This window comes from Monomorium pharaonis, chromosome 3, assembly GCF_013373865.1.
Source record: "Monomorium pharaonis isolate MP-MQ-018 chromosome 3, ASM1337386v2, whole genome shotgun sequence".
In the NCBI taxonomy this organism is placed as follows: Eukaryota; Metazoa; Arthropoda; class Insecta; order Hymenoptera; family Formicidae; genus Monomorium; species Monomorium pharaonis.
In genome coordinates, this window is record NC_050469.1 from 7,546,156 (window position 1) to 7,556,277 (window position 10,122).

A 10,122-nucleotide genomic window follows, 5' to 3' on the forward strand; every position below is an offset into this window, starting at 1 on the left:
GATAACGAGAATGGCGTAAATGTCTAAGCGACGTAAAAACCTGACTTACACATTATTTGAAAAGCCGCAAAGCCTAATATGCGTTTCAGATTAGATTAAACGTAGTTTCAACAACATAGATGACATGTATTTTTATTGCGCAATACGTCCACATGTTTGTATACGTTTAAAGTTAGATTAGTTATATACAAAGTTGGCCGTGAAAAATACTAACATTAACTAACTTGCGTCTCGGCTTTTTCGCTTACATTCCTGTCGCTGAAAATTTTTTGCAAGTATTTTCTTTACGGGTGTAAACCAACGCAAACGGTATTTTGCGATCTAGAAAAATCATTGACGTTTATGCACAGTCGACAAATCGAGTCGACAAACACGCGGTGTGCATACGCACGTTTTCCGCTCGACGGTGCAGCGAAATTACGCCGCAATTTTACAGTTCTACTTCGCGTTGCGTTGTCCCTTCTTTCTTTTTTTTAATGCAACTTTTTCCTTGAGTCATATAATTTTCTCGGCAAGCACCTTGTACATACCTGCATTCCTTCGATCACGCCGACGCGTGTTTATTCATACTTACGTAAGACCGACCGTATAATTGCATATACAAATACCTCGCCGTACGCCAAGCTATCCCTGTTGAGATCGCGATAATAATTGAAAAGTTTCCATCCGGTTTTCCTATCAGATGTACAAATTCCTTTTCCCGAATAATTAAAGATAAAAATGATCGAAAGAAAATTAGAAACTTTGAGCAAAAGACTCAATAAAAAACAAATTCTTAGCTTGATTCTAAAAATTTTCAACACAGACAGGTATTTTTTTTATTTTTTATATTATTGTCCTAGAATTCAGTTTTTGCATTTATTCGAAAGGATTTCTATGTAAAGATAACCGTAAACAATCAAAATGTAATACAACAACTAAGTAGTAATTATAAATATATTATAATTAGATTGATGTTGATTAAAAAAGATGAACTGAATTTAAACTTATTTTGAACAAGCATATCTCTACGAATTATTGAATAAATGTCTTTAGGTGCATTCTATCTTGACCATTCCGAGAAAAGCAAGCTTTACTCGCAAATAAGATAATGATTGTCCACAGTTAATAACTGCACTTTATCTATAGACAATAAAACCGAAGTTGATCTTCTCCTAAATAAATGAGAAAGTTGATCACATGATTCATTTTTAATCTTCGGTTTTATTGTTTCTATAGAATACTTGTTTCTGCGTCAGTTTTATTGCTAATTGCGTTTAGAATGTACTTAAAACCTTTTAAAATGCATAACATCTTATAAAATAATCACTGTATAACTATATATTATGCTGATATATAATCTAGGATTATTTTAAGTCGAAATTAAACCAGACGAAATTGCGAACAGGAAAACGCAAGAGTTTTGTTTATATATTTATGACAAGGTATGTACTTAAATTTTGTAAAAGGTTTGCCTGAGAATTCTGGATTTTTTTCAGAAATTTTGTTCAAAATTTCAAATAAAATTAGAGAATTTTTTAATGCAGCTTTGAAGTAAATTTTATTTTATTATTTCTTAATATAATGTAACTAATAATGTATCTTATTAAAAGTATATACAGAATATGAAACATGATCAAACATATAACGCCAATTTAGAATGCACTATCTTTTATTATCCTTCATTTTTTAATAAGAACTTGCGAATTATGCGAGAATGTATATATGGATGTGTAAACCAAATTTATTGCCAATTAATTATCAACATTTTGTATTATCGAAAATTAGAAAAAATAATAAAAGAAAGAGATAGATTTAAATTTAGAATTTAAAAAGAATTGGAAGAATAAAATTTAAATTTAAAAGTAAAATACCAAAAATTTCTCTAAGTTCTAATAATAATTTTAAAAAAATTCTAGGTTTTCCGGTTTTTCCTAGTAGTACACACCTTATGAGTTCATTAACGACAAACAATTAACGCACATGCGTGTATGTGGGTGTCTAAAGCAATAAATATATCGTGTGATTTGCGTCACTCTGACTAGCGTGAGTCATAATCTCGATTGAAACACAGTACAAAGAAACATTTTATCAATTATTCGCGGCAGATGCTCTGATTAATTGTTAAATAATGAACACCGGTTGTTTCGTTTCTATTTTATACCGTTATGTAATTAAATTATTATTTGTACCTACACGATAATTAATGCTATATAGCGTGAATTTAAATGTTTATCAAGCATTACAAAAATATATACATCTATACATACATATAATACAATATGTGCAAAAATATAGGCAAAAATATATTGCATCATGTATAGGATATGTGTGTGTGTGTATGTGTGTGTGTGTATATATTACATACAGATTGCATATAAATATTGTAAAATTGTAAAAGTCAACAAACGCAACGCAATAATAACAATAATAAGTCCGCAGCTAGCAAAGTCGAATAACGTTAAATCCGTCGATGACGTAGCGCGCATAAATTTGTCGTGGTCGTACGCCAAAAGGCGGGAGGAGGAGACGCTTTTGCGCAATATTGCAAAATTTATATGCTTCCATTTCAGCTCTAAAACGGCAAACAGACTGAAATGCATCGCGATAGATACGAGAAACGTGCATTTTACGCAATATAAGCGGGAGAACGCGGTAGAGATTGGTTTGTATCCAATTCTCATGTTGCGATTAGCGTTATACTGCGCCGTAGATTCTAATCGGGTCATATAATAATCACGTGGACGATAGTCGCATTTAATGCAGACGCGGCCTGTGCCTTTCTTTGTCCGGAGAGGCCGGCGACGTCGCCGGAGCCTCATCGATTTCCAAGACTCAGCGAAATTGTTAATATTGCGAAATAGAGCAAACATGTAAAGAAAAGGCCTCTGACGTTCGATGAATTCGGAATTTTAGAATTCAATCTAGTCATTCATCCACATAGTGTAAAACGCGTTCACATAAAAGAATAAAAATTGAACTTATATATACCATTAAAAATCAAAATTTATTCTTATATAAAATTTGTAAATAAAAAATCAAACCGTTTTTTAAATAATTACAAAACATTAATATTTGAATTTATCTAATTATTAATAAATATTATTTTTAATAACTTTATTACGACAAAACTACCGTGTCATATAGTGTATCATTTTTTAGCATAATTATTGCAAAATTTTAAATTCGTGATACTACTATTATTGCAATATTTGTATCATGTATATCTATCGAAATACATACTAAAATTCGTTTTGTAATTTAGTAATAAGAAAGCTAGTGAATAATTTCATATTTAATAATTTAATAAAATCCACCGATATGATCTACCGAAGCAGAACCGTCGGCGAGATAAACAACGTTGTATTCGTTAGTCACGGTCTTTGAAATTTGGCAACAGACAGCGGCGATTTGCAATCGTATATGCAATGTATCGCATCTGTACCTGTACGATGGCCAGACGTTACGGCGCGTGGCGCGGAGGCAAAAATTATTCGCACGAAAGCTTACGCAACGCGACAAATGCGATTTACGTAGTTTATAACGACTTATCGTTTTGGCAATTTCCGCGAAGAGATTGCCTGTAAAAATTTCCCTCTCTCAACTAGACCGCGCCGCGCTAATCGAAGCCGCACGTAATTGCGCGACGTTCAAGGCCGTTCGAAATAGCCGCTGAAAGCCGCGGCGAAACGGTCTGAAGTTAAACGCGAGCGAGCCAATCGATTTGTTTCCCCGCGCAAATCAATTAAAGTTAATAAAAACAAATAGTAAATAATAATAAAAAATTAATTATTATATTAATTAATTTAAAAAACAATACATCATAATAAATGACACAAAATGAATATGGCTGTAGCATCGAATCGACTGTAAATAATTTTCCCACGAATTATGCGAAAGATTCCAAATTAATTTGTTCAATGCGTACGTCAAGCCCCAATGGCATTTCACATCTCATCGACTCATCGACTCTCCCCCGTTCGTGGAAGCGGTCGTTACCGCTGATATTATGACGTCAGCGGCAGCGTCGAACGTTCACCGCGGGCGAGTACATTCATACAACGCGAACAGCTGAGAATTTTGGAGGGCGCGACGTCAATCGGCCAATCACATTCCTGCGTGACCTCGACCATCATAAACTGCTCACTAATCCTTTGAGAAACCACTGTCTCCATGACAAGTATTTTTTTACGAGACAGCTGGCGTGTCTTTTACCCATACGAATACAGACTACATATATGCGTAAATACGCGAACATGTGTGCATTACGTGTGAACGATTGTATGAACAAATATATTACGAATACGCCTATACGTACTTTCTCTCTTTCTCTTTCTCTTTGATAAAATTTAAAAGTAATTCGTTACTGATATTTGTTACCAAATCGAAAAAGTAATTAGTTACAAATTTTTCGACAAACTCGATTACATAAAATTTTTTCTTTTATTTTCTTGTGCACAATTGTTCTTGTTAATTTATAAAATCAAATTATATAAATGTCTTGGGAAAAAGACTTTAATTTAAACGTCAAATGGCGCAGTTTAAGCATAATTTTTATGACTCATGACAAAACTTTTGCGACGTTGAATATCGAGTGTGTCAGAAAGACAACAATTACCTTCTTTGTTTGACAAACAAAGAAAGAAAACAATTTTCAATTTTCAAGAATGAATATATTTGTGTATTTTCAGCCAATTTTGTCAAAAATAAAATTCTCCGGCAGGAAAATTTTAAATTTAACGTAAAACATGTTTTGCGTAATATTTGTAATATATTAAATTCCGATTGTGCACATCATATATATCTAATTATGCAAAATGATAGTTATTCAAGAATACGTTATATATAATTATATACCACATTATGTATAATAATAAGGACGTAAAGGACGACCTTTTGAGCACGATTGCGGGGTGTGGACAAACCATAGGCGAGTGCGAAAGGTCGTTAAAGATATCGTATTTTTTGTAACTTACTGGATGTGTAATCTGTTGAGTGTCTTGAATTCTACAAATTGATAGATTAGCCAAGATTAGGTTCGCGAAAGTGACGAAGCGTCGATCAATTTTACGAGATCTTAAATGATGTCCTACATAAAAGTAGATTTTTTAAGATAATTTTCAAAACATTCAGAGAATCTTACACGAAATCACTGTAAAAGGGGCTTGGATCAAAACTAAATTTGAAATCTACTGATCAAGTCAACAATTAAAGTTTCTCCTTAGGTGTAGACGTTCTAATATATATATTACCATTACATTAATTTTTAATAATAAAACCTGCTAGATTGGTCATTACTTAAGAAATTGTAATTATTAACAAAAAATACTTTATTGAACATTAGGTAATCCGCATGATTGACAATTTCACGTTCAATATGTATAAATGAAAGATCAGCGATAGATTTGGATTAAAATTAAATATAATGTTTCTTAATGTACAATTAATTTCAAATTTAAATGGAATTTAAATTATCACTTCTGGCTAAAGTGTACATCTAGGCTGCGTTCCGAAAATCACTGCCAGTACTGAAAATCTATAGCTCATGTATACTATAGATTTTCAGTAATTGGCAATGAACTTCGGAACGCAGTCCTAATCGACACCTAATCGGCAAATCTGCTTCCTTTTTCTTTGCTTTCTTCTTATCAGAATGTTTTTGATATTTGTTCTTTTTTAATTGCATTGCTTGTCCGTTCTCTTTTTTTTTCCAAAACACATCGGCAATTGTATCTTATTTCCTTTTTAGAAGAGTATACACGAATTGTAACATAATTCGACTAAAAAGAACAGGCCAATTGCCTCTTCGAAACACTTGCGAATAAAAACAAAATACGAGGATAAAAAGAGAGGAAACAAACACGGGAGAGAGAAAAAAATTGCGAGAGGCCTTGGGCGTGTTATCGCGAGCGGCGCGAGATAATTGCATCCTTGCAGTGCCGTTGCATTAGAGAACTTCGATCAAGAATGACGTATGGTATATCTCACGATCACGTGCAGCAGAAACGCGCGCAAGCGGGACAGAGGCGGCGAAGGGGAGGAGGGGAGGGGGGGGAGGATGACGGCGAAAGAGCGTGGTAACGACGAGAGAATCGGAGGGGGCTCGCTGAACGTATATAACCTTACGCTTGCGTCCCACCACTCAGTTCTACTTGGAGTTCGGACACGTAAGTTTCCGAACAAAGCTCACGCGAAGGGAAAGTTTTTATTTGTTTAGTGCGCTCGCTGTATGGGTAAGTGCGAGGCGTCTCTCGATCTCCTCACGGGATACACTCTCGCGCTCGAGTATCGAGTGTTATCGAGATTTATGGCGCGGTTTCTTTTTTTTTTTTTTAATCGCTCCCCCTCGTGTTTCTTTCCTCGAAAATTTTCGCACCGCGGGAATGGAACGCGCAGTTCTCTCTCTCTTTCTCTCTTCCACGCGGAAACGCACCTCTCCTCGTCCGCGGGGAATTCTCACACACACGCCCTGTTCCCCCGGAATCATTGTGTCTCCCCCTTGCGAGAGTCATCGATGACTCGATCGCTCGTAACCGTCGCGCGCGGACGGATAACGGCGAAGACGAGGAGCGCGAAAGTGCGCGGAGGCAGACGCGTGGCGAATGTAAATGAATGACCATCACGATGACGACGACGATTACCCTCGACAATCGAGTCTCCCTTCGCCGTTGAAGAATCCTCCTCGAAAAAGGGAGGAAGTTTCGCTCGAATTCCCCGATTTCCCCTCGTGTTTCCGTCGTCGGTCTCGTCCCTCTTCGAGACCTCGTTCGTTTTCCCCGCGTGAATCACGCAATTTTTTTTCCCCGAACGGAAATCCCGCGGACGTAATCTGAGGCCGTTCGCCTCTCCCTTACCCCTTTCTCATTCTCTCTATCTCTCTCTCTCTCTCTCTCTCCGCTCGCGAATAATCCCGGAGCGGATCTCTCTCCCTGTCGCAACGAAGGTCGCCACGAGCGGCAAAGCAGACACGTGGCACGCGCTACGTATCTATTTGGTCATATATTGATTCGCCACGCGCGTCCTCTAAGCGCGATGTACATACAGCACAGCGTCGTGTGGTACAGCCATGTTGGATACCGAACCGACGACAAATCTGATCCGCCTTTCCGGACTCATGTCGCAGATATTGTCTTACGGCACCGTGCTGATCCGAGTGCTCAAATAGCAGTGGACTCATGGTAATCGCGGAGAACGTTTTTTTTTCTTTTCTACCGCGCGCGAGAGATAGTCGCGGAAGCAGGAGGAGGAAGAGGAGGAGGAGGAGGAATGTCGTGTAGCATTGCGTCGCAATTCGAATGCGTCATGTTCAGAATATATTGTATCCTAAACGAGATGAAGAAAAGTCGCCTCTATAATTTATGTTAGATATCCTTGCGATCTTGCCTTTACGACGCGTCGTTGAAATTTCTAGTAGCTTCTCGTAGATCTTGACATTTCACTTTAGACGCAGAAAACTCATATAGAATACAATTCAAATCTAAACGTACATCTCAATGTTCTGATTTCTCGTTCTACTAATTTGTCGTCGAAAAGTAACTCGTTCGAATGTCATGGCCTATTTAGGAAAGTGCTTTTCATTGTCAATAAGAAAATATAATGTTTTGTTTTGTTTGGACGCAGAGCGAGAGAAGAGTATAAAGCACGGAGAGAGCCCTGTAGAGCCAATAAGCAGCTGCAGGGACGAGCATGGCTTTGTGCCAACAGTTGGTCGCTGGGGCAGCGAATGGCCGAGTTGACTCGAGACGGCAGAGATATGGTGCCAGCCACAGGGGCAGGCACGCGGGCCCTGGATCAGGGGTGTTCCGCTACCCCTGCCGGTCTGGGCCCATTACGAGTCACCAGCCCTGACCGTTTCCACGGTCGAACAGTATGAGGAATTAGCAGGCAGCGTTGAACTTGAAACGCAACGCTTATTGCGTGAGCATCGCTACGACACTATTGGCAATTTCCTCAGGTATGCAACATAATTTCTCAGGTGTGTAATATGTTTTATTGTTATTATTATTTAATTAATCGCAATGTCGCGAATTGTACAGGTTCTACAAAGACTACACTGCAAGTGGAGAAAGTGCGCTCGATCGATTCTACCGAAAATATCAGCCACTGATAACACGCGAACATCATACTTGCGTTGGTCTTGGATTTGAATTATTACATCGATTAACAGGATTGAATAAGCGTTTCCCAGGAATAGCAAGTGGCCTCTACTTAGTATCTTGTGAAGAGGTAAATTTAAAATGCCTATGTTTTTGTTTCAAAACAATAATAATGTATAGCTACGTGTATGATATTCAGTAGCTCTTGAGAAGACAATCTTGTTTGTCATTATTTGAAACAATATGCCTACTAGTTGCTAATAATATTCATGGGACAAATAAATGTGTTTCATTGCAGACGATTGGTGATATCGCCGGCTATGTTGGCGGTCCACCAGCGGCGGATAGCGGTGAGAAGGAACATGTACTAGTGTGCCTGAAAATCGAGATCGGCGGACGTCGCGGCGTCATGCTGCTCGATCCCGGTTACCATGTAGCGCGCGTTATCACTGTGATGGCCGATAAGTTATACCCTCACACGGGTTGGTTCACGCAGTCCGACGAACCGACCTGTAAGAAAGAGTACAACTACTGTCTGTGCGCCGACGATTCCGACTATGTCGAGTGGCATGAGAGAAAAACTCGTCCTGGTGCCTTGGAGGGGACGCAAGTCGCTCTCATCTATGTGGCAAGGCCATATTTAACTGCCATTGACGTTACAGAACGTAGAAACTTGGTTTATAATCAGAGAAGTCTCCTTGCCAGAGATACTAAGGGTCACGTTACCGCCGGCATATATTTCCCCATTGTACTAGATACTAACAACGCGCAGACCTTCACAATTTTCTATCAGACTGGTAACGGGAAAAAGCGAGTCAAAATGGCATTCAACAAATTCCATGGTTCGCGTAAGGTAATAGCTCCCTGAGACTTATTAATCCTGAGATTAATAAGAAATATCTTTAGGGACGTTTCGAAATTTACAAGAAGAAATGCTTGTTTTCCAGATAAGTCCTAATGCCGAGGAAATGGAGATGATCGCGGAATGTGCTCGACAACTTAATATTTCGCAAGACGTCCTGGAGAACATCCTCTCTGCTTTAGCTACTGTCATGAATGATTCGTCGTTTGTGACACAACTGTTGAACATCAATACGAGAATTAACACTTTAGCAGAGGATAATTAACAAACAGAAATCACTCCAACCAATGGAGCGTCGACACAACACCACGTTTTATTTTTTTTTCTTTTGCCCGCTTTCCTCTTACGGTCTTTTTCTCTTATTATGTCTCGTAGCTTGTTTATTCTTTTATTTATTCTAATTACGCTTTATTACAATGTGCGCATATTTGCATATGTACAAGACGAGTCATGCAATTTTGCAGTTCTTTGCTTTTCGAGCATCTTAAAATTTTTATGTATGAAATAATAAGATAAATTTATTGACAGTTGTACGTAGCAGAAATATATTGATGTTTCTGCGTAAAAGTATAAGGCCAATTCACTATTTTGTATAAAAGTACTAATCATCAATCTTAAAGATGATTCAAATGTCATGATTTGGCTTTTATATCAAAACATTGTTTTTTTACGATAAAATTCGTGAAAGGTTCTCGACGACTTTTGTATCATTTTGCGTATAAACAAAAAAGAATCAATGAAAACATTAACAGATGCGATCAAATAGTATGATTTAAAGTATATATTTTAGTTATTTGATGATTTTTATATATTCGCTTTTTATCTAGAATGCGCAAGGAAAAACTGATAATTTTATTTTTATAACTAAAGTTTTTGAATATTATTTTGCTTTTTTATATTTTAATCTTGAACATGTAGATTTTTGGGTTCTGTGGTGGTATATAATAGATCGGTATGGTAATATTTTCATTGAACAATGTTGGTATTGATGCAGTTATAGATTACTATTTACGTGTAGAAAGAACTGCACTAAATTATTAATATTGGTACAAGGGATGCTTTTATTGTCACGTGTGTGCATTCGCGCTGCACGTAATTTTTTTTTTTAGATTAATATCATGTACCTTTCAATTGTAAACACTAAATTTGACTTTATTTGAATAAATTTTTTAACGGACAAAATAT

General features: G+C 37.2%; 2 protein-coding genes across 2 annotated transcripts; both read left to right on the plus strand.

Moving 5' to 3' along the window:
* The first annotated feature begins 5,672 nt into the window (after positions 1 to 5,672).
* On the plus strand, positions 5,673 to 7,745 carry LOC118644934. Its single transcript, XM_036284866.1, has 2 exons — positions 5,673 to 6,146; positions 7,600 to 7,745. Exons 1-2 carry the CDS (start codon positions 5,954 to 5,956, stop codon positions 7,713 to 7,715), a joined length of 309 nt encoding a protein of 102 aa, XP_036140759.1. The 5' UTR covers positions 5,673 to 5,953; the 3' UTR covers positions 7,716 to 7,745.
* On the plus strand, positions 7,716 to 10,115 carry LOC105835300 (the record flags this gene model as incomplete). The annotated part of the gene is made up of 4 exons (XM_012678433.2): positions 7,716 to 7,933; positions 8,016 to 8,205; positions 8,374 to 8,928; positions 9,023 to 10,115. Coding segments are annotated over 4 exons (1,143 nt in total), but the record flags the coding sequence as incomplete, so codon positions are not given.
* Between the last annotated feature and the right edge of the window lie 7 nt (positions 10,116 to 10,122).